General features: G+C 39.1%; 1 protein-coding gene across 3 annotated transcripts in view; it reads left to right on the forward strand.

Annotated features, from left to right (window-relative positions):
- HMGCLL1 (3-hydroxy-3-methylglutaryl-CoA lyase like 1) overlaps positions 1 to 25,271 on the forward strand; it is a 197,250-nt gene that overhangs the window by 70,411 nt on the left and 101,568 nt on the right. For all 3 annotated transcript variants that reach the window (XM_075554054.1, XM_075554055.1, XM_075554056.1), the window contains exons 2-3: positions 5,595 to 5,675; positions 5,931 to 6,038. In XM_075554054.1, the coding sequence (XP_075410169.1) occupies positions 5,595 to 5,675; positions 5,931 to 6,038 (189 nt within the window). The remainder of the gene's footprint in view (positions 1 to 5,594; positions 5,676 to 5,930; positions 6,039 to 25,271) is intronic.

Below are 25,271 nucleotides of genomic sequence, written 5' to 3' on the forward strand. Positions count from 1 at the left end.
GGACTTCCCTTCCAGAAGGGTCTCAGGGAGGAGACGAGCCAGTCAGGGTGTGAAGTAGCAACGATTAAAAATACAACGTTCCTCTAGTTCCTAAATGCTTTCTCCCCTCCACTATCATGATCCCAATTCTACCTTGCAAGTCTGACTAGACCAGAAGATGCACACTGGTACAGAGAGGAACTGGAAACACAGGGAATCCAGGGCGGATGATCCCCTCAGGACCCGTGATGTGAGTGGCGATACTGGGAGCATAGAGGGAGGGTGGGTTGGAAATGGGGAACTGATTACAAGGATCTACATGTGACCTCCTCCCTGGGGGATGGACAGTAGAAAAGTGGGTGAAGTGAGATGTCGGACAGTGCAAGATATGACAAAATAATAATTTATAAATTTATCAAGGGTTCATGAGGTAGTGGGGAGCAGGGAGGGAGGGGAAAAATGAGGAGCTGATGCCAGGGGCTTAGGTGGAGGGCAAATGTTTTGAGAATGATGAGGGCAACGAATGTACAAGTGTGCTTTACATAATTTATGTATGTATAGATTGTGATAAGAGTTGTATTAGCCCCTAATAAATGATTTTAAAAAAGTATCTCCTCCTGGAGCAAATTATAGATTTCCTTACAGTCTTGGGGGTCGAAATAAAGTCTCCCTTATCATCTGAAGTCAAAAGTGGCTCATTATCAAAACCCAAATTGGGAGAATCCACTATTTAGAAGGGGGTGGAAGACAGTTGGAGCCCAAGATTCATTTGTGGAATCACATAGGAAATAAGCTTCCAGAGAAGAGAACGCCCCATCCTGAATGAGTGAATGGAGGAAAGTAGACCCTAGGCAGAGTGCTTGGGAGAGAGGAGTACAGAAGATCAAAGGCATGCATCTGACCTGAACAGTTAAAACTTTGTCAGTAGATTCGTTCCCCCATCCTCCCTAGGATGCAGGCTGGACCTGGGCTGGTTTCCAAATTTTTCTGTATTTTTGGTTTTGATTGTTTTCTTTGGTTTCTGTTTTGTTCATATTAAGGTGTATCACAGAGGTGTATGTCAATGGAGGTCACCCTTTTGAAGCTGTGTTATATGCTATTGTGTGTTTTGGTATATGAAACCTAGGATCGATGAACCTAGAGAGATAGCACGTAGCATAAGGGGTTTGGGAGGATGGGAATTCAGAGATGAGGTGGAGTAAAAGGGAGACACTGTCAAGGAGTTCAAGTAGAAAAAGAATGGTTGGAAACTGATTGTGGTAGCAATTGTACATTCTACTTGGCATGATTGAAATTGGGAATGGTATGCTCTATGTAATAAATCCTAATTAAAATAAAAAGTAAAGGGGGCAGCATACGTATCGTTAAGTATCATCAAAATCATGACTGGCTCCAGAATGAAGAGTTGTTGTGCAGTGTCAATGCCCTGCGTGCAGCAGAAGGAAGTCCTGCGCATTCATTTGCCATCCTCACAATTGTTGCCATACTTTATTTCATTATGGCAGCCATGGTCTTTAACCCCTGTTGAGGGACTTATTTATTTAGTTGTCTGTTTATTGTGATCCTTTAGTATGATGTATTTTCTGTATGGACAGGTCCCTTTCTTAACATGTCCAAAGTGTACGAGATGCAGTTCTTGCCATTCTTGCTTTTAAGGAGTATTCCAACTGTACTTCCTCCAAGACAGATTTGTACAGACTTCTGGCACTCCATTGTACATTGCACCTTCTTTGCCAATACTGTAATTCAAATGTGAAATTCATCCTTAGTTTTCTTTATTTATTGGCTAGCCTTTTCACGCACATGAGGCATGACTTGGGTCACGTCTAGGCAAAGGGTAGATGCCTTAGTGTCCTTTCTAAGAGATGAAGATTCTCTGAGTGTACGGTCCTTTCTCTTATACTGCAACTTCCTTTGGGACCTGTGGCTGGGAAAGGGAAACCGTTTCTTATACTTGGGCTTCTGCTAATGCTATGGATGATACCCCCTTCTTTATCTCTGACCCAGACAGGAGTCTTGTGTTTCCTACTGGGCTGTATGGCAGGCTTATGTGTTACCTTCTAAGTAGAGTACAGCTGTAGACCCTTCACTGTGCTTAACAATTATTATTTATAAAATATAAACTTCTAACGAGGATATTTGAATTTTTGGTTAGCAACCCCATGCATAATCGTGGTGGCATAGTGGGGATATGTTGGCTTGATAACCACGAGTTTGTAGGTCAAAAGCACCAGCCTCTCCGCAAGAGAAAGATGAGGCTTTCTACTCTTCCAGAGTTTAGTTTCAGAAACCCATTAGGGAAGTTCTACCTTATCCTACAGGGTTTCTGTGAGTCAGAATCAACTTGATGGCAATAAGAATCTTAATAATGTCTAAAAGTGTTGAAATTTATTTCTTGATCCTGTAAAGTCTGACCTGATTGCATCTCATTGACAGGCAATTCTTTTTTTTTTTTTAATTTTAACAATTTATTGGGGCTCATACAATTCTTTTCACAGTTCATATATATACATACATCAATTGTATAAAGCACATCTGTACAGTCTTTGCCCTAATCATTTTTTTCTCTTTTCTTCTTTTACATTTTATTAGGGACTCATACAACTCTTACCACAATCCATACATATACATACATCAATTGTATAAAGCACAGCATTCTTATTCAAGCTATGACTCAGAGGTGAAGGATTTTTCCAGTTTTTGTCTTTATCATCTTTATCATTTTATTTTCAGTTATGCCATTCTCATCTTTGTCAAGATGGCTGAAGGGAAGATTCCCATTCATTTTGCATTTGCTGCAACTTGTTCAAACAATTCCTAAAGAAGGTGAAAATGGACTACGTCCATGCCCATGGCTATCTATGTCAGGAAACAGTGGAATCAAGATGATGGATGACTTTCCATACAGATGGAAACATTTTTCGAACTAACAGAAACATCATGTAATCAGACATGGAAATGAGGAAAACATAATTTGTCTAAACCATCCTATGTATGAAGGACAATGATGATAGGAGAGGAAAGGTCAGTTCCTGAAGTTCTTTGCCCTGCGGCTGACAGTTCTCTCTGACTGTGACATATTCAGGGCTCTCAGGGAGAATATCTTGGAAGGTCTCACTGTGGATTTGTTATGCTTATGTGACCTTTAGTTGGATCTTCCCATTAGGCTTTGTTTATGGTAACATAAAACTCTATAATTAAGTCAACACAGACACTGTAATGCCCAAGAAGAGACTACAGTTCCCAAGGCAGGCCTCTCACATCACACACATCCAAGTATTAGTTTCACATTGATTTTGTATTTGCATATTTGCTTAATTACTTATTTTGTTCTTTTCCCCCTTTTGAAGTATCTTACTGTTATACTGAATGCATTTTAACTTTCTACTGATTTCTGAGGGGTTTTACCTATGTATAGCTAGAAAGACAAAATGTTAGCATTACATCCAGGCATAAGTGTAAACTAATACCTTGTGAACACATATTCTGGGTTGACTTAATGTTCACAGTTGCTGGCATTTTAAAATTTCTTCACATTTGCCTGTTAATTACACCATATTCAACAAACTGATGTAAAGGACAATCCTAAGTTCTTAATTATACTCAGCCTGTTGTTATCACCTTCATGTTTCTTTTAGGTAAACATTGCTACTAAACAAACAAGTGCTCTTCATTATGTGTCAAGGTAATTGCAGTTGAAAATGCAGTTTCAAAAAATAATCATTGATAATGTGACCCGATGTCCTAAGACAGTGCAGGTTTAATTTTATTTGTTCCCTGAAAATGAACCGGCCAAAAGAAGAAAAAGGAGGGACCTTCTCTCCTCTACTCCACTTTCCTCCAATATCACCCCAGTTCTTTTGCCTCATTGAACTTATGACCATTCTGTAAATAAGGCATTAAACCATGACTCCCACACAAACTGAGCCTGATGCTAAGGTTCACATCTCTCCTTGTGATTCCCTAAGGAAACTACCTCCGTCACAGTATGCTCAGAAGCTATAGTAACGACAGCTATTTTTCTTATTGGTTAATCTTAGCTTATTGATTTGCACAGAGTTATAGTTGTGGAGGTGACATGAAAACACCATAAAAAGGGCAATCTTGGTTTTCTTACTTTAGTTAACACAGAGAGCTCAAAAAGCCAGATAAGGACATTCTCAAAAAGAGCCAATAAGCTGCAGCTGCTTCTACTTCTTCTTCTTATCTTTGCCATAGACACAAACTAGGTCTTACATCCCAAACAACCACCTTACCAGTGCATATCCATGCAGATTAAAAATGACAAATTGAGAAAACATGAATTAACTAAGTAAAAAACTTATTATAGAGCCTACTCTGACCAATTATAGTGACCTCACAAGACAGAGTAGAACTCCATAAGCTTTCTAATGCAACATATATTTATGGAAGAAGGTCTGTCATGTCTTTTTCCCAGGGAAGTGTTAGTGGGTTCAAAACACCCTCAGGTTGGCCAGTGGTTGAACACCTAAACCACTGATCTACCTAGTGATTTGGCCTAAATTCATTCTCCCTGAAGATGTATGATACAAAATATCAGATCCTGCAGATTTGGATTGATATCACCAAGTATTCATTTGAAGAACTTAATGAATGTGACACCCACATGTTCCTTGACTTGAAATGTTCAAGGGATTATATTGGTCTGAGATGTATAGTAGGTTACACTTAGGCTTGCTAATTGTGTCGTCAGGAATTGGAGATGAGGATTTCTGAACCCATTACGATTCACAGTTTGGAAATTCTAGGGGCTGTTCTAGCCTGCCCTATGTGGTCACTATGAGTTGGAAATGACTGGTTAACAGGGAGCTTTGTTTTGGGAAACTTGGAAAGATTGCCTTACTTCCGACTTTTAACTGCAGTTTAGAAAGGCCGTTCTTATTGCCCAGACTTTGAACTAGTGGCATCAAAACATAACATGTCACTAGGAGCCAGTTGAGTTACACTAGTTCCAGAATACATATGTCCTCTGTGACCCCAAATAGGATTCATTGTCACATTGAGCTTGGGCTAGTCTTTCCCAAGAGAATATTAAGGATGGAATTCTCCGGGACGCACCCTTAAGGAAGTAGCATTTAGATAGTAGATGTGCTATTGACACAAAGAACCAAATATATCACACATTTTGGGCTAGTTTCAACTTTCTGAGCACAAGCCAGATCCCAAATCTATACTCTTTAGGTTCACAACATACAGGATAGCAAATTGTATGACTGGAGTTGATAAATATCTATTCATACAAAGAACATTAATAAGTTCAAATAATGCTAATTATATCATTGCATATATATTTGCCCAGTAGATTTTCTCTTTAGATGATGGGTAAACCTTTTACTCCAGATTTATATTTAAATATTTAACTTTTTGAATTTTAATTACATCTAGACTATTACACAATGGCAAGGCAAAAAAATGGCTTTCTCCTGCTAATAATACAAACTTGGTATGTGCTTTGTATTCTTGTATTGGGTTTCTTACTGTTTTAATTTTCAGAGGCGTGAATGTAATGAAACAACGTGGATTTGTTTAGAACAGAAACCAGTGTTGCGATCTAAAAATGGTCTGTTTTCTCTCTCTTGGGTTTTCCATTTCAGGCATCACCCCTACTTTCTGGCCTGCCTGAGGATGTGAAAATAGTGGAAGTTGGGCCCAGGGACGGATTACAGAATGAAAAGGTAGTTGGGTGCTAATTGTGTGTGTGTGTGTGTGTGTGTGTGTATATATTCTAAGTCTAAATATTAATATTTCTTAAAATTTGTAAGGTTTAAGAGATGGGGTTCATGTTATATTATTTTGTGTACTTTCAATTGCTGTATGAATTTATAAATCATCAAGTAGCATTGGATTTCAGTTAGAAGTTAACTTTCTGATTTGCTTCAGTAGGTCCTATAGAATTTACTTAGAAAATCATTTTTCAAATGTTTTCATAGGTTATAGTTCCAACAGATGTAAAAATTGAATTCATCAATCAACTTTCCCAAACTGGCTTGTCTGTGATAGAAGTGACCAGCTTTGTGTCTTCCAGATGGGTGCCCCAGGTATGCAAATACATCGTTCCCTAGTTACAGCCTTAAGTCAACTCTGACAAGAATTATTTAGTACTCTGTATTATTTGCTATGCTCATTTTCTTCCTCCATATTACTCCTTGTGCTGAGATGTGGATTAAGGAAAAATATTTTGATAGAAATATTTTAATTAATATTTTAAATTAAGGTCTTGCAATTTGTTTAGAACTCCATGCTGAACTTCAGTGCGTGTGCTGTGGTTGTCAGGTGCTGTCCGGTTGGTTCTGACAAAATAAAGCAGCAACCAACCCTGCACCATCCTCCCTCTTGTTCCATGTGAATCCACTGTGACAGCCTATGTGTCAATCCATCTCATCAAGAGTCTTCCTTTTGTTCACTGCCTTTTTACACCGTACTTTGTGAGTTGCAGTGTTCAGTTTTATGGACAATAAGCCTCTTAAATAACACTTTATGGACATGTCCTCTGTTTACCATTTCATTGACTTTGCAAATGATCTTTATGTCCCCAGGCAAGTTGCTCTTCTAAAAAGAATTCTTGAAGATCTGATAATTCTCTATGGAATTTTATATTAAACCAAACCTATTGCTACTGAGTTGGTTCCAAATTACAGGGACATTATGCAGGTTTCCAAAAACTGTAAATCTTTATAGGAGCAGGCAGTCTTCTCTTTGTCCCCAAAGTGGCTGGTTTATTTGAACTGCTGATCTTGTGACTATAAAGCCAGTGCTTATCTGACAGCACCACCAGGACTGTTGTTAGAGCCACATATTACTGAGAAATAGTGATATTCATTCTCTTTATTTATATGATTTTGCCTTTATGTATATGCTGCATTAATACATGTGATAATGTGTTAGTATTCATGTAGACAATGCACAAAGCTCATTTAGAAATTTTTTTTACCCTGAAGATGACAGAGTCTCCGTATCATCCAGAGTTAGCAGGCAGGTGGGAACACTCATCACTTCTGAGCCTTTGAAATATAATTGACAATTAAAAAAGAAACCTCACTGCCATGGAGTAATGCTGACCCATAGCTACCCCTATGGGTAATTGAAACTGTAACTGTTGATGAGAGTAGAAAGTTCAGTTTTTTTCCCTGAGGATCTGCTGCAGGAGAAAGACTAGGCTTTCTACTCCCATAAACAGCTACAGTCTCAGCAACCTATGAGTCAGCATTGACTTGATGGCAGTAAGAGTTGAGTAGAGAATTCTATTCATTGATATGGACAAGAGACTCTTACTTTTGTTATCTATGCAGTCTTAGTGAATGAAGGCACTGGAGGCACAATTGTTAGACTTCAGGCTGCTAATCAAAGGTTAGTGGTTCAAGACTACTGATCTGTCAGCAGAGGAAAGATGGACGTGATAGTTGATTTCTAAAATAATTACAGCATTGAGCATCCTATGGGACAGTGGATGTTGTCCTAAGGGCCACTATGATTGAGAATGGGCTTAATGACAATGGCTTTCAATGAAAGTCAAAGATATTTTCCTTGTGAAGCTATAGCTTGATGAGAGTTGACATACTTGCTTGAAATTGTCATATTATGCCACCGATTAATATTTTATAGATTTCTATTAATTTTAAGGATGAGTCAGAGACCATTCTATTCCTCTTTGAGAATAAGTAGTAGGGGCATGGTCAATTGTTTGATTACATCATCAACTGATGTAAGGCAATCTAATCTAAGATCAATGAGATAGGATATACATAGTGAAATTTAAAGGATGGGATTGAAAAGTTTTTAAGGTCCAACCAACTTCTTACCCAGCTGGCTGGGAAGCAAAGATGGACAAAACAAAATGGAAGGCAGTCGTCTGTGAGCAGGAAGAAGGAAATGCCCCCCTGGCCTCAAGTTAAGTGGATGCATGTGATAGGACCATAAAATTATATGATTTATTCTCTGCTTGGTCCTGAATTGAACTCAGGACTTAACCCATTGAGATTTAATGAATTCTTCCTAAACTCAAAGGATTACCAAATAAATGACTTAATTCACTGACAGGCCTCCGGAGGAAGGCTGGGTTTAGGTGGAAGTGCCTTTAGAACTGCATTCCTGGTCCACAGTGCCCCTGGGGCTGAAGCAAGTGACTCAATCTCTCTGAAACTTGGAAATCCCAGTAGTGATGCCCGAGGCACGGGCGGGTGGAGGTAGAAGGCATGTGAATGGGTCCCTGTGTGTGAATGCCCAGAGTTTGAGCACCTGGCCCTGAACCACCGTTCAATGGTGTTATTGAAGTGAATGCTTGACTGACAGGCAGACTGGCCTACTAATCCTGAGCTCCACACAACTGAACTTTCTTCTCTTCGATAAACCATATTTTCCCTAAGATGAAAGTCTGTGTTCAGTTGGATCAGGCCCAATCTGAATAAGTAAAGATGCATTGTCCTGTAACTCCTAAGCTATATGTGACGGGTTTCAGCTTTCCTGCTAATCCATGTACCTGTCCAAAAAATAAAAATCGTTTAGGTAAATTGCATATGTGACGAAAAACAGTGTGTCTGGATCAAAGATAACAAGGGACTCATCTTGCAAAGTTCTTCCCGTCATTTCCCTCACAATTTATCTCGGTGTTTTTCAAAGGACACTGGAGAAGAGACTCCTGGCTTTGCAGTTCACTTTCCCATCATCTGATGGGTGTTTTCGACATCAACCAGCTTGCCTGCATCGAGCATTTTTAAAAAACTGTTGTAGCTGGAGGGTATGCCATCTTCTAAGTTTAATGATTTCATTGTTTTTAGGCTAACAACATGGGCCGTCAGTCAGCAAGAAAGTACAGAATGATACATTTTTCTCTAAAAGTAATAAATCATTCTCACTCATTTTAGGAGGAAATCCTATGACGTCTATTTATCTATGATAAATGTGAAACAAGTCTGAACAAAACACTGAATTTGCCGTTAACCAATTTTAATGCAATATACGTATATATGCATATATATACACACATATATATTAAAGTAACTTCTACTTCTTGAGAAAAACTGTGTGCTTGTAAAGTGATATTGTTTTCAAACTTTGAATCATCCTCTTATTATTTTTTCCCAACCATAGGTCATGGGAATCATCTTCTGGTTTATGTTTAGATTGCTGCTTATTCGCTTATATCTTTTTTTAAAGCATTTTCAAGCTTTTTTACAGCTTCCCTCCTGCTGTTTTGTTTGGCAGGGACTCTCTAACGAAAACAGCTCAAAGAGCAATTCCACGGTAGCAGGGTGCCATATAAAACAGTATCCCATACCTATAATCTAAAGGGCCAGAAATGATAAAATGCTTGCCACTAGAAATTACTTGTTCTTTACAACTTATCTGGAAAAAGCTTTCCTTACACTGATGTGTAATGTAAGAACATCTGGAATGAGTCCAAGAGCCCTTCACTTAGACGAAAGGATCAACCCACAGAGAGAAAGAAAACATATTTATGAAAATAGACAAGCTTAGTGCAACTTTGAAATATGATTTTTAATATTAAGCTTTTTAAACTATTATGCATATGCAAAGAAGGTATTTAAAAAATGAAATAGAGTTTTATATTCATCCTTAAGGTAGCCATATGGTGTTTTACCATTTTCACCAATGTAAGTGATTAAAATGAATATTATTTATTTTAAAGCAAGAATTCATTATGCATACATAATATATGCTTCTTTGTGTCATATACCCAGTCCCTGATTTACGTGTTTGCTCTCTAATAACCCTTTTATTGTTCAAATGGTTATTTATAAGTCAAACTAACACTTAAATACTAAAGTAAGTAAAACAGGATTCCCACTAGAGTTCCAGGTCTCACACGCACAGGTTTATTCTAAACAGAGTATGTTTAAGTATGTCTCTGTTGGCTGCAAACAAGCTCTCTCAGTAATACATCTGTTTTGGTGTCATTAGGATGTCTTTTTTAAAAAGTCCTGTCAAAACAGTGGTTTCCAGGGGGATCTGTTGGGTGTGTTAAATGCAAGGAGGAGAGAGGTCAGCTCACAGTGTTACACGGAAAACAAAACCAACCCACAACTCACTGCCTTGAGTCCATTCTGAATCACAACCACCCTATCAGAACTGTCCCGCTGTCCCATGGGGCTTCTGAGACTTTAAAACCTGTAAGGGATCAGGCGTTCTAAGATGTCTCCTGAGGAACCACTGGAGGGTTTTCAACCATTGACCTTGCAGTTAGCAGTACATTGTGCCCCAATGTGCTTTCTTGGAATTCAAAAGGTATACCCCCCCCAAAAAAAAAGTTAATAATGTAACCAGTTTCACTGACGTACCATTCCAATGTCATGCATTTTGGTGGTTCATTCACATTCATAAGAGTTGTGCGACCATCACCACTATCACTTCCAAGATATGATTTCTTCCTTGTACTCATTGTTGATAACTCTCCACTTTCCTCCCATTTCTCCCGCCATGTCCCTTTGAATCGACGAATCTAGTTGTTGTCTCTGTAGACTTACCTGTCCTGGGTTTCATGAACAAAAAACACATCAAATTCAAAACAAAGCTCAAACAAAAAGCCCAACAATGACAAAAAGAAAGAGAAACTTCAATAGAAGACAAAGTCGAAAATACTGAAAACTAGAACAATGAAACATTGCATGACAAGGAAGCTCAAATGACAAGCTACAGCAGATTTTAACTTCACTGCCAGTGCGGTAATCCAGCATGCAACATAGTCTATCTGGTAACAAGGCCCCTTCCACTCCGGCCTGGTCCATAATCAGAACGGATTCACCTGAGACAGTCTACATGGGGAACCCTGGCAATGAGGAGTTTGGGGCATTCATTTTCTGGGTGTTCCAGATTTATTGAATCACATAGTCCTTTGTGCTTCTTCCTTTGGACTTTGCTGATGCTTCATTTAGATAACTTTTTGTTTTAACAGAAGCATAAGGAGTAAACTTTATAGAATTTTTTGAAGAAAACAGACACTTCTGGGGCCTTAAAATGAAGAAATTTTAAGAAAATTGAAAACTGCATTAGTGAGAGCAAGACAGGAAACTCATGTTGCTGAATTGTTTTCCATCTCAGCAATGCACTTGCTCACATTTCAAGAGTATACACTGAAAATATTGCTGGGAACCTTACCCCGTTCAGCCTATTGCTCTATTCCTGCCCTGGGAGTTTGATTTCTCCCCCTCATCCCCCAAGCTCAGTATTTAAAAGGAATGCTGTTTGAGTCCCTTAAGGACGCGAAGACATCTGATTTGACAAGTCTTCAGGGAAAGGTTAGAGATGGAAACACCAGCTTCACACGCTTATAGACCTAGATAGCAATAGCTTCACAGTGTGATATTTTTGTTTCATGAAAGTTTCTATGATTGAATAGCAATGCTTTGTTGACTTGCCTAAACAAGGTGGAATATGTGACCCTACCCTAGCATTAGTCGGGGGTGAAATAAAATTAGTTTCTACTGGTAATGGAAACACACTTACTGGATTGAAGTTTAAAATGCATATGTTGATAAGACATAGGAGACACTTCAGAGTACTGCCCTAGTTTCTCATCGTGTTTCTACTTTTTTTTAATGGGAATAGATTTGTCTGGAAGGGCTAAGGAAATAGGTGCTTTAGTGGAGGTGTTAGTAGAGAGAGCAAGAAAAAAGAGAGAGTGAGCGAGCAAGAGAGATATGGAGAGAATCCCTAAATTATCTTAAGAGTCCAATGTACCTGAAAGGGACAACTGAATGTCCAGAGAGTATTTTAAGAGCAAGGCTTGTCCATCTATCATTCTCCAGGGGAGTTGGGATCTATCTATCATCTTCCCAAAGAAAATCCCCATTTAATTAATCAGGACTAAAGTTACTATCTCTTGGGGGCTCCAGGAAGTCCTTTACACAGATAGTTGGGGGAGGGACACCCAATTTAACACAAATTGTTTCCTAAAGTGACTGATTGAGATGTTCATTTCTATGTTTACCACTCTAAGATGCTGGTTTGAAGGCCACAGCCCAATTGTGAACTGTTAGTTACATCTCAGTAACTGGTCTACTCGGTACATTTAGACTTCTGCATCTGTTTTCGTATAGTGAGTATAATGAAGGTTGATTTTCATTAACTATCACAATCAACTCCAGAAGCTAGCCATTTCACCTCATCTAGAATATTAAGTAATGCAATTTCTGTTTTTCCTTTTCATCTGAATTGGTAATCCAGGGTCAACTCTTCTGGAAAGACTTGTTCTTACAGTGTTTAGGGATCCATTGCATTTAGTATTGGGTTCTTAAATGCACTAGACTTGTTTTGTTTCCAATTTACTTGGAAATACTGTTATTACTTGTCAAACAATAATGACTGCTTCTTCATTTGGTCTCAGAGAAGGAAGACACCATACTTTCCAGTAAATGACCTAAGGAGGTTAGTGAAAGTTAATGGGGATAAATGTTTGCTGTAAGATCTACACCACATTCATAAAACATGCTGGCTCAGCAAGAAGGTTCAATACCAATTTACAGTGTTTTCCACCTTACTTAATGACACGGACAATACACCCTTAAGGTTGATCCATTACATTTCATCGTTGTTTTCATTGACTATGCAGCTTGTGAGGCACCCTGGTGGTGGAGTGGGTCATGAGTTTGTATGCTAGCTTTGAAGCTAGCCACGCCACAGGAGAAAGACAGGCCTTTCTACTCCCATGAAGTGTTCAGTCTTATTAAATCCAAGACAGATAAACCTGCCAAAAATAGGAACAGGAGCATTGGTTCCCTGAGGGTGTGGGAAGGGGTAGCGGGGAAGAGAGGGAAGGAGGCACTGTTAGCAGTGATGTCTGTATAAAGCCCCTCGAGGAGAACGAATAACAGGATTGTAGGTGATGGATATATTTCCTGGAATAATAATAATAATTATAAACTATAATAATGATTCCTGGGGAACAGTGTGAGGGGAGTGATAAAGGGGAGCTGATCTCAAAGAGTTCAAGAAGAAAGAAAATTATTTGAAAGTGATGATGATTTCGATTGTACAATTATGCTTGATCTAATTGAATTGTGGATGGCTATAATATCTGTTAGAAATCCCAATAAAATGATTTAAAAAAAAAAAAGGTGTTCCCATCTCAGAAACCCACAGAGCCAGTCCCAGCCTGTCCTGTAGGGTTGCTAGGAGTCATAACTGACTTCATAACACTGAGTGCTGCAGTTTGTGACAAGTATTTTGACATTTTTATATGTTTATGTGAATGTGTGTATACTGTGTATTCACATATGATCAATGACTCCCATCCCTGATTTCCTACCAAACAATTCCAAAATGTAGTAGTTTTAAACTACAGCCGTATTGATTTTCTCTTAGGGTTTTTGTGAATTAACAATGTAGGAATGCCTTCACTGGACACTGGCTTGAGTTATCTCAGGCATTAGTCAGATGGTAAGGCGCCCTCGTGGCGCGTGGTTAACTCATTGGCCCGCTGACTACAAGGTCTGCTGGTTAACACCAGCAGCAGCTCTGCCGAAGAAAGATGGTGCTTTCTCCGCCAGTGAAGAGTACAGTCTCAGACACTCCCAGGAGTGGTTCTAGCCTGTCCTATAGGGGCACTATGGGTTGGCATCGACTTAGTGGTAGTTTTTATGATTATTATTTTGGGAATCAGAAGGCAGCAATGGCCTGGCTGGCCACCTCTCACTCGCTAGCGAGCTCAGAGCCCCTTCTGACCTCTACGTGAACTAGTTCAGCATTCTCCGGGCATGACGACACTGGGCGTTAACTGGGTGAGGACCTTAAGATAGTGGCAAAAGTGGCATAACTTTTATGACCAAAGCTCATACATTTTATAGCATTTCTTTGCCATACTATATACATTGAGGCCGTGTCAATCATTAAGGCCCTATTTTATAAGTTCTCAGATGTGTGTTTAGAAAAACAGTATGCTAACTAATTTTATTGTATGGTTTACTTTATTGATATGCAAAGAACAAATGCAGTTAATAATCCAGTTCTCTATATTCTCAATCCCGAAACTTTAAATATATTTATAGGGACTTCAAAACGTTTGGAGAAAACTCCATTCTATTTGAACATCATCATTCGTTTTGAATATCATTTTTCCACAAACTTTTTGAAGCTCCTTCATATACTTGTCTGTTCATAGACACGTGCATTAACACACACACACACACACACACACACACACACATACACACACACATCTCGCCATGGTTAGTAGTGATTGCCTTCCTCTCCCCCTCTCCTTTGAAATTGGTTGTTTCTTAAATTAGATTCAAGCTAAATCTATTTGAGGAGTGACAGACTGCCGGGATCAATAGGGACAGCAGTCTCTGCAGTGCCCATCCTAGTTTCCTCAGCCCCACTAGTGCTTAGGGCAGGGCTAGGACCATGTCAGGAGAGTAAACGGTAGGCATTTACCTTCATCATGCTTGCCCACCATCCTGTGGCCTTGGGGCCCTTTAAACGCTCTCCATTTCAATGGAAATATTCACATCTATTCTGATACAGCACCAGGCAGGGAATTTGATTTCTAGTTATCCAAGTGTTGCTTATAGTACAGTGGGTATCTTCACAGATCATGGTGATTTAAACTCCTGCATTTCTCTGACCGGTCTTTGTCCTGCCAGATTCCAGGACCCCGTAACTTGCTTCTTATAACCACGTCTCACCTGTAATGGAAACAGTTTTATTCTGTTAGGCCTATTTAGAAAAATGTAGGCCAGATTAGGATTAAGGCCTGAGCGTGCCGCTCTCCTGTCTGAAGACATGGCTGAAAAGAGCAGGGAAGGGCCAGAAAATAAAGCTTAAAAATGAGAGTTTCCAGTTTCCCCAGATTTCTGTCTAATCTGTTTGAGAATGGGGAGCACTCGTGGCCTCAGGAAGCACTGCCTTCTCTGCAGAATGTCACCTTTCCTCGGAGTCCCCAAGCTGTGCCTTCCCTGACAGGCCCGCTCAGCAGCCTTCCCACTTCTGGACTGACACCTTTCCCAGAGCCCGTGGCCCTCCCTTGGCATGCCTGGCCTGCGCTGAGATCCCGTTCAATGTGGACATTGTTTAGGGGAAGTCTGCTTTCTCTCAGTAACTCTATTCTTTGTAGCACAGTGTCAGTGTACTTCAGAAATGCAAAGCAGCAATTCTATGATTTCTTTTGTTTCATTTTTTGTCAGCCTTATCTTAAATGGCTATCCAAAACGTTTCTCTAAACTTGAAGTTTAAGTTTTCTCATTTTAAATGACAATATTCACATATGTTCTGAGTACTAAACTAGGTGGGAAGGAGCCCAGGTGGTGTAGTGGCTACATGCTGGGCTGAGATCTGCATGGTCACCAGTTCTAAACCACCTGCAGCTCCGTGGGAGAAAGCCTGGGCTTTCTACTCCCAGAATCAGTTACAGTCTCGGAAACCCACAGGGGGCTCACTGCGAGTCAGCATCCATTCAATGGTAATGACAGAGACGAGGCAGTGCATTTGATTTATATTTTATACAAGTGTTTTATCCTGGAGTGGGTAGTAACTATTGTATATTTACAAATAACTGATTTATATTCCACATACCTCTGATAAAATGGAGTGATAGGTGCCTCATCGTTTTCCATATTCACCAGCAGTGATCAACTCCAAATGTGGCGTTTCAAAATTGTTCAGGTGTGTTGTCACTAAATAATTGCACCATTGCTCTGGTTCCCCTTGGAAAAGCTAACTGCCTAAAGCATTTTCGCAATTGTTTCTTTTCTATATTCCTATGTATCCATGCTCAGGTAGTTTGTTACCATCGCTAAGGCAAGATTGTGTTTGAACTAGAATTTACTATTTTTGTTTGTAATTCTTTTCTCAAAAATTTAAATGCTTATGTCTTACTCAGCAAAGAACATTGGAATATGAAAATTAATATTATTATTATGGTTAGAATGGTAGGCACTCTTTTTATTCTGTTTGATCTTATTATAAGATTATGCCCTGCAATAAATCTGGAAAGGACTTGAGTTTCTAACATTGTACATTTTTATTTTATTTATCTTTAAAAGATCATTTTATTGGCGGCTCTTATAACTCTTAATTAGTACAATCCATACATCAATTGTATCAGGAATATTTGAACATATGTTACCATCATTCTTTTCTAGACATTTACTTTCTATTGAACCCTTGGTATCAGCTCCTCTTTTATTTCCTACTCCCCCACCCCCGCCTCGTGACTCCTTGATAGATTATAAATTATAAATATTTTCATTTCTCACACTGACCACTGTCTCCTTTCCCCCATGGTTTCTGTTGTTCTTCCCCCTGGAGGGGTGTGTGTGGTTATTGCGATTGGTTCCCCCTTCCTCCCTTCCTCTCTCTACCTTCCCTCCACTCATTCCTGTTCCTGGATTCTGTGTGTAGTGAGTTCTTGTCTTTTATCTGTACCTGTGTGTCTAACATTGTACATTTTACTAAGTATTTAACAGCCACCTGTTTTGTAACTAAGATGTAATTTTATTACTATGGCCAGTGAAAAATCAATTACATGTGACCTACTCCATGGGGGACGGACAACAGAAAACTGGGTGAAGCGAGACATCGGACAGGGAAAGATATGACAAAATAATAATCTATAAATTATCAAGGGCTCATGATGGAAGGGGGAGCCAGGAGGGAGGACTTGATGCCAAGGGCTTAAGTGGAGAGCAAATGCTTTGAAAATGATGAGGGCAATGAATGTATAAATGTGCTTTACACAATTAATGTATTATGGATTGTGAAAATGAACCCCTTATAAAACATTTTAAAAAAAGAAAAATCAAAAACAAAATTTTAATAGCTCTAACACCATGTATATTTTTAAAGCCAAGGCATAATTTGATGTTTTGAGGTTTGCTTTCTTTCTTTTTTTCTCTCCATTTCAAAATGATAATTGCCTTCAAATATTTAATGTTCTGCCTAATAGGAGGATGAAAAAGATCAATTACATTTTAGCTAATAAATGGATATTTTGTTATTCTTAGATTTATAAGGTTACCAAAACAAAGATATCACAAAATATTTTACTCAATTTTATTGACTTTGTTCATAAAAATTTCTGAAGTTTTCTTATGAAAGACATCTTCAAAAGTCATCTTGGTTATATTAAAATTACTCTTTTGGAATTGATTAAAATGATCTAAAATTCAGTTTTGGCAAACCACCTGTGTGCATTGAGAATGGAAATATTTGTGTATCATTGTGTGAAAACAAAAAAGCCCATTTATCTCAGAAAGAAAACTTGAGTTTTAATTTTTAATGGTCCTTTACACATTGTTCTGGCCCCTTTGTGTGACGAACATTGTTAAAGTCTTCTTTTCAGGTCAACTCATTCCGTGGATCTGATCCCTGAAGGAAGCGATCCAAACCCTCAGGATGTGCTCTCTAGGCTAGCTCTTGCATCCATGTGTGACACACAGGGAGCCCCTCGGCAGAGGAGATACTGCCCCGTGCCCCTAACATGTAGCCTGTTCAGGCGCATATCACCAGCTTGGACTTGGACAGTACATAACCATTCCACTGCCAGTGAAAGTTCGGTCTTGCTGCTGTGGAAGAATCACAGTATTTTAAAGCGAGGCTTAACATTGAAAGCATTGAGATATCGAAAATGGAATGGTTTACTCACCAGTTTGGGTGTTAAAATAGCACTTGGTTTTAAGAATCTTATAGATTCTTATAGACTGAACACTGGAAATTAAACAATATGCTAGGTATATTTTAAATAAAATATGATTTTAAAAACACATTTTATTGTGAGTAAAGAATTGTGCTTCCTAATATTTAATTAAGAATAAAAGAAAGAAACTTTCTTTATTTTTAGGGGCATATGTATTGACCTAAAATTGCCTTGTTAAATTGCTGGGAAGTTCTTGAAGTAATGAGTAGAGAATCAAAAAGACTAAGCTGAATGTAAAAGTAACATTATAGTCCAAAAGCACATTCAAGTACATATACATCTTTTATCTTAAAAGCTATACCCAAGTGAAATTGTATAAATATATCCAAGGGGACTTCAAGTTTGTGGCAATACAGAAGGGATGAAAACACAATGTGATTTTCCACTAATCCTTTGAAGACTCTTCTGTATATATTTATTTGTATATGTATTTTTTATATGAATTATATTTGATAAAATTAAAAGGTATATATATGTATATATATTATTTAGCTTATGCCTTAAGTAGAAGGGTTATTTATAAAGCAGTTCATTTTATCTTACTCTTTGAATTAAATCCAAATTAACATATCTTGAATATACAGTTTTATGAATCAGACTAATTAGAGTTGAATGTGTATTTTGAATATTAGAATGTTAGCTAGCATCTATAGATTTCCAATATTTGGAGTTATTCATATGTAGCACATTGTTTTTAAAGAATGAAATTAATTTTAGAAATATCTAGGACAATTTTCAGAATTGTGATTGTAAAAATTTCTGGGCTATATCTATAATTAGCTCCTTTTTGATACTGAATTTGCCTTCTAAGCTGCATATTTAAGATTGTACTCTTTATAATAACATGTAGAAGCGAAGTCAGGACAGTGACTTTACAGTGCTCATACTACATAGAATATTCCTGTCCTGCTATACTATGGAACGTGTGATACATTCTAACACTATTCTTAGGTGATATGATTGTATCTTGCACTGAACTCTAATTATTGTCTATAGGAAGATATGCAATTCTTTGTAACCCAGAAATAATCACTCCCCCACCCCCATGTTTGTGAGGTTACAGGTTTCCTGTTTGTTGGCGACTTCATTTTATTTGTTGTTTAAATTTCCTTTTGTGGTGGTGTAGAGGGATCTGTGGGACCTGGCTCTCACTCACGTATATGGTCTGGAGAAATATTTCCATCTCTGTAGATCTTATTAAATTAGAAGGGCAGCGAAAAAGAAGAAGACCATCTATGAGATGGATTGACACCCTAAGTAGTTGCAACAATGGACTCAAACAAGTGACCAGGTAAAGCATCAGCTGTCAGCAGGTTCTGTTTTTTTTCTGCTGTCTCTAGGGTTGGAACCTACCCAACGGCCCCTATCAATAATAACACAACCTCACCTTGAATTCTTTCCACTCATTCATTCATACACTCGTCCCTCTTATATATTTGTACCTCTATTAAAAATTGCACTTAGTTGCTAATGATAATTATAATATGTCTATAAAAAGATAATTATATGGTTAGGATGAATATGACTTAAAAACTGAAAAAATGAAATGCATATAGTGTCATTTCAGAATGGATTTTCTGTTCTATATTACTTTTAATACAATATAGCCCAGTAGCTAAAATATGTGAAGCAATGTGCCTTCAGACACTTGGGCCAATCTTTTAAACTCTTTCCTCTGTATTCTTCCAAGACAGAACTCTTTGAATGCAGTTGATGGTCTAATTATTTTACTTTAGCCGTGCAAGCTAATCCTGTGATGACTTTGCTTAGTGCAGTAACATGACCCCTTTGCCACATCTTTCTGCCAATGCTCTGAGTTTCTTTCTCTCAAACTACACAGGCATGCTCAGTGGGCAGCGCTGGCTCCTACCAGGCACTGTAAGAGGGCAGGGCAGATGCACCCCCACTCTGGATACAATGGGTCTGACTTTATAGTATTTTAAAAATAACGTCTGCCTCCATGCATGGGAAATAATGATGTAGACAGTATTCATATCAAACACAAAGACGTGATACACGAGAAGCTGCACAGTTGAGTGGCAAGACAATTATACTGCGAGCTTTGAGACGTCTTGCTTTGAGACGACATTACTTTGGAGTAATGTTGGGAACAGGATTGTTTTAACATAGAGAGGCTAGAAGGATGGCCACACAAAGCCCTGACCTGAACACAAAATAACTAAAGCATATGTGTTCTGTTTATCTTAGGAAACCAGGAAATGTTATTGAGTAAAATGACATTGATTTCTGTCTGGAGCATTGGTCTCCCAGCTCATAATTTACAAGTCTATTTGGGTCGGATGTAATTTAACACCGAATGTTTGTAGACCTTAGTGGTGTGTGACCAAAATGCCGCACACACAATTTGCCTACATTCACAACTGATACAGACCTTCTGTTACATCCTTGGGTCAGTCTTGAGAAAAACGGACATTCCATCCTGTAGAGGGCAGTGCAGAGGTCCTCAGAACACAAAGGTAAGGTTAAATAAGGAAAGTACAGGAAATTCTCTATCAAACCACATTCATTTGAAGACTTCTGGACTTTTTAGAAGTTTTGTGAGTCTGGTGTTAGACCATGTTAGCAGAGGCAGCCAGCCAAGACAGGGTATGGGTGGGTAGAAAACACAACAAAACAAAACACAAAAAGCAAAACACAAAAGATAGAAAGAAAACACCCCCAAAACTGGATGCTCAATTTTCCAGAGATTTCCTGTGTTTATTATTGTAAAACTGTGATTTATTATTGTAAAACTGTCTTACTTTTTCAAGCCGAGCAAGATTTCCTCTGTGCCTCTGAGGCGAAGCTACGTGGGTTTGTGTAGAGGGCGTTTGAGTGCCGCCGGCTGTGGCACTGAGTCTGCAGGGCTGTTCATGCGTGGGCAGCGCAGGGTTGGCAGGAGGGCACTGTGCTCCTGGCTTCTCATTCTTAGCCTTACAAACACATTACCTTTACATATAGGTGAGGCTCAAATTGAGCTTTGAGTTCTAGGGTCTGAAAGCTCATTATTTACATTTTTATAGTCATCGATAACATGTGTGGGAGAGGCTGGGCATTCTCTCCGCATCTTTCCTACTGCACTCGTATGTAAAGACTAAAGCCATGAGCCTGTGATAGCCAGCAAAGATAGTGGGCACACCACATCGGAAATTGTCCACTTATTTTGAAGGAAATCCAAAAGTGTATGGAAAAACGGAATTAAAAGCTAATGGAATTTTTCCACGGACTTTTTGAAGCCCCCCCATGGTAGGAATTTTGTCCTGGATGGTGGTGTTGATGGTGGAATAAATGGAAACAAATGATCTTCCAAAAATATACATTAAAAAATAGACAAGCCATACTAAAGACCAGGGGCAAAAAGAGAGTTATAGGTCCACACATTTACATTTGTTTCCCGGCCAAATGCAGTCTGTTTAGCAGGGGGAATGGTGGCTCAGTGCTCGGCTGCTGTCTGAAAGGATGACAGTGTAGATCCACCCCAACATGTCTTGGGGGGGTTTGCGGGGGGAAGCCAGGCAGTCATCCATGTTTTGTAGAGCCGCAAGCCACCAGAAACCACAGGTGCAGTTCCACTCGGAACCAGAGGGAGTCGCTGTGAGTCTGTATCAGTGGAATGGAAACGGTGGTGGTAGTGGTAGCAAGCAAAGATCTTATGAACATAGATATTCCAAAATTATGAACATACCAAATAAGGCATGGGGAATCAGTCTCCTTTGTTTGTTGGTAGTGTTTTGAGAGAAGTAAGAAAAGGTCCCTACGGACAGCTTGAATCTGTACTTCACCAAGACCTTGGACGCTTCTAGGAGCTAGAGCTCTCAGCAAGATTGGCATTTTCCCAATGTTATTCTTCTATTTGTGGCACGCTATTTTTTAACATGGAGCAAGCCTTGCGTGGAACTTAAATTTCCGCCACAGAAAAGAAAACAAACGTAAAACATTTGCTTCTCTTAGTGCTGTGGGAGGGGCCCATTGTGTTCCCATGGCTACGTGCTTAGTACAATTTATCACGGCGACTCCGTCTTTCTTAAAGAGCTTCCCTTTAAAACGGCAATCACTTCAGGCCCACAAAACCCGAAATCTACTCAAAAAAAAGAGAAGATGAAACTTCCTTGATTGAAGCAGAGATGGGAGCCTAAAAGGCATTGCTTGGTTTTCCTCAAGGCCAGGCAGCAGCCTTGGTGCTGAAATCCACGTGACGTCCAACCTTCCTGCAGCGGCTGCTGCTGCTTCTGAGATGAACTTGTTTGTCACTAAAGACTCCAAATCCATTTTAAATATTACCTGCCCTTACCCTCCTTTTAAGCCACCTGAACCACTATATATGTATATATATGTATATGTGTGTATATATATATATATATATATATATATATATATATATATATATATATATATATATAGAGAGAGAGAGAGAGAGAGAGAGAGAGAGAGAGAGAGAGAGAGAGAGAGATTGATTATATATACTATATATGTAGTTTTTCAAGGAGCATACGATACATACAGCCCATCTCAAGAAATTAAATCAACACTCTCCTACAACATCCTGTGATGCCCAGCCTTGTTGATTTTTACCATCGTTGGGGAAACTCGGACAACTACAGGCTTCTGCATCCTATAGTATAACAGAATTAAAATCTTTGCCTATAGATCTGAAAAAAGCTGTATAAAAAAGATAGCCCAAATGGCCCTGATGATGAACCCCAATTGGGAAACACTGAGTTTGGTAATGAAATGCTCTCAGAGGGCTCAGCCTGAAGATGAATGCTCTGTTCTTTCTAGGGACTCTGCCCTTCAAACACCCGATCTTTAGCAATGACTAAAGGTAAAAGGTATGTACCTGTTCCTCATTCCACAACTATCTCATGTTTGAATTTACGGGATTAGTAAAAGGTCTGCTGACTAGTGTATTGTGTTGGACAACTAACAGTAATGAATGCTGAAGTGTGAGGTAATAACACTGGCTGTAATGGGTAAGGGTATGTGTCTACTTGCCTGCGCCATGATTCCCAGGGTTTCGGTAGTTCTGCAATGATACACTTGGACAGTTATGCAATGACATTATGATCTGAGATGGCCATCCTCCATTTTCACATAGTGCTGACTTTGCTTAGAGATCTGGTTTGGGGGACCTACCTGTGTTGATAAGTGCAGGGCGAAGGTACATGGCATGTTCAGTAAGGAAGTATTATAGTCAAATAGCCTTAGGTCCCTCCAAGATGTCCCATTTACTAGCTGTATGATCTTCGTTGTAAGTATCTTGCAATGTGGTTCCTTTCCAAAGGAAACCATCTCTCACTCTTTGGTGATGAAAGAAGCCCGTGACAAACTCAGCATATGTAAATGTAACACAGAGCCCAGCACAAGGTACATGCTCTCACTGTTATCAGCCTTGTTGATAACAATAAAATATTAGGCAAGTTAATTGAGAAAAAAATCATGAATCAAAGTGAATTGAATTTAATATATTTTCTAATGAGAACTAAGGATTGAAAAGGAAGAACCAATTCAACCTAATTCAGCCCTCCTAAATGCCCTCCTATGCTATATCTTCATGAAGTAATTATTTAGCCAGCGTGAGTGACTTGTAAATCAACATACTACACACAGTTTGATAAGAGCAGCGATCAATACACATTCAGCGAGCTAGAGAAGCGCAGGGAAACTTAAATCAGGCTGGTGGTGGAGGCCATGCTATAAGAGGACTGTGTTTGGAATTGAATACTGAAGGAGGGAATGAATTAGCCAGATGAACAAGGAAGGGGAGGTTTCAGACGCAGAACGATGGATGCAAAGGAGCAGAGAAACAACACAGCGTGTTGCACTATTGCAAACATTTCCTTGTAGCTAGAGGTAACACTTCTAGAAATAGGCTCAGTTTAGAGAGAAATAAAAGTTTGGGGCTCTTACCACATTCCAGAGCTTAGGTGCACAGAGTTGAAGAATGGCTCATCTTTATATTAGGCTGCCTGTCCTTGGATAAATGCTCATAGGTGTCCGATCTAAGCTGTTTCTAATTTTCTAATGTTGAGGGTGCTGTAACCTTGTTACGTCATTCTGGACAGTCATGCTGCTCATAATAAAGTATGAAAACGCTTATTCCCACGGGTATATGTGGAATGAAAGAGAAATCCATTCCCAAACTCATTTTGTACTCCTAAATCACACTGTAGAAAATGCATAAAAACACCCAAAGAGCTTATTGAATATGCATATTTCTAGTTACTAGTATCCAAAATTTTGATTAATTGAGTCTACTGTGGATTAGATAAATCATGCATATTGTAAATCATCCTAGGTTATTCTGAGCCAGGCAGTACTCAGACCACAGATTTTGGGGGAGCACATTCCTAAGCATACTGAAGACTACCGATACCTCTTTGTGGGGATGAGTGTTTGAAATTTGTCAGGCTTGATGCTTGGTAGCCTGTGTTCTACATAGACCTTAACCAGCAAACGGAACGTCCTTTATATGTTCAATTAGATGTAATCACAGTAAAAGTTGACACAGAAGGATCCAGACTGGGCAATGACTTGCATATTTGAAGATAATCTGAAAACAGGTAAAAAGCAATGCAGATCTTCCATTGTACTTCAAATACAACATTAAAGAGGGTCCTGTTTCTGTCGTCTCCCAATGCCTCATACCACTCATCCACTTCAGAGCCTTTCATTCTCTAAATACCACTTTCCTTCATTTTCCGTGCTTCTGAAATCCTTTATCTAGTCAAAATGAATGCCCAGTGTGGACCATCAGAGACAAAATGAAAGCTCTATGCTGACGTATGCAGAGCTTTCTCTGAATGAGAGGAGATTCCTGGAAAGTGGGGATGCCCTGGGGTGCCCTCAAATACGATGCCAAAACTCTTACTAAGTTGATATTTGTATAGTTCTATGAAAGATATCAATGATAATCGTGCTACTGAAACCCTCAGTCTATTTTAGCATGTTCGTCTTTCCTGATTTTGATGGCTGTACTTCCTGCTTGATGCTTTTGGAAGTGCTGACAAGTGTGGCTTTGTTTCCCTTGTGTTAAACTGGGTGGTCAAGAGGAACAACTCAAATGACACATATCTGTATCAGAAAGAGCATTCTTTTTTTATTACACCCCAAATTTTAAAAATCATTTTATTAGGGGCTCATACAACTCTTATCACAATACATCAATTGTGTAAAGCAAATTTGTACTTTCATTGCCCTCATCATTCTCAAAACATTTGCTCTCCACCTAAGCCCCTGGAATCAGCTCCTCATTTTTCCCCTTCCTCCCTGCTCCCCCATCCCTCATGAACCCTTGATTATTTATAAATTATTATTTTGTCATATCTTTCTCTGTCCAACGTCCCCCTTCACCCACTTTTCTGTTGTCTGTCCCCCAGGGAGGAGGTCACATGTAGATCCCTGTAATCGGTTCCCCCTTTCCAACCCACTCTCCCTCTATGCTCCCAGTATCGCCACTCATACTTCGGGTCCTGAAGGGATCATCTACCCTGGGTTCCCTGTGTTTCCAGTTCCTATCTGTACCAGTGTACATCCTCTGGTCTAGCCAAAGATGCAAGGTAGGATTCGGCTCATGATAGTGGGGGGAGGGGGGCAGAAGGAAGCATTTAGGAACTAGAAGAAAGTT

The sequence above is a fragment of the Tenrec ecaudatus genome, chromosome 7 (assembly GCF_050624435.1).
Source record: "Tenrec ecaudatus isolate mTenEca1 chromosome 7, mTenEca1.hap1, whole genome shotgun sequence".
NCBI lineage: Eukaryota > Metazoa > Chordata > Mammalia > Afrosoricida > Tenrecidae > Tenrec > Tenrec ecaudatus.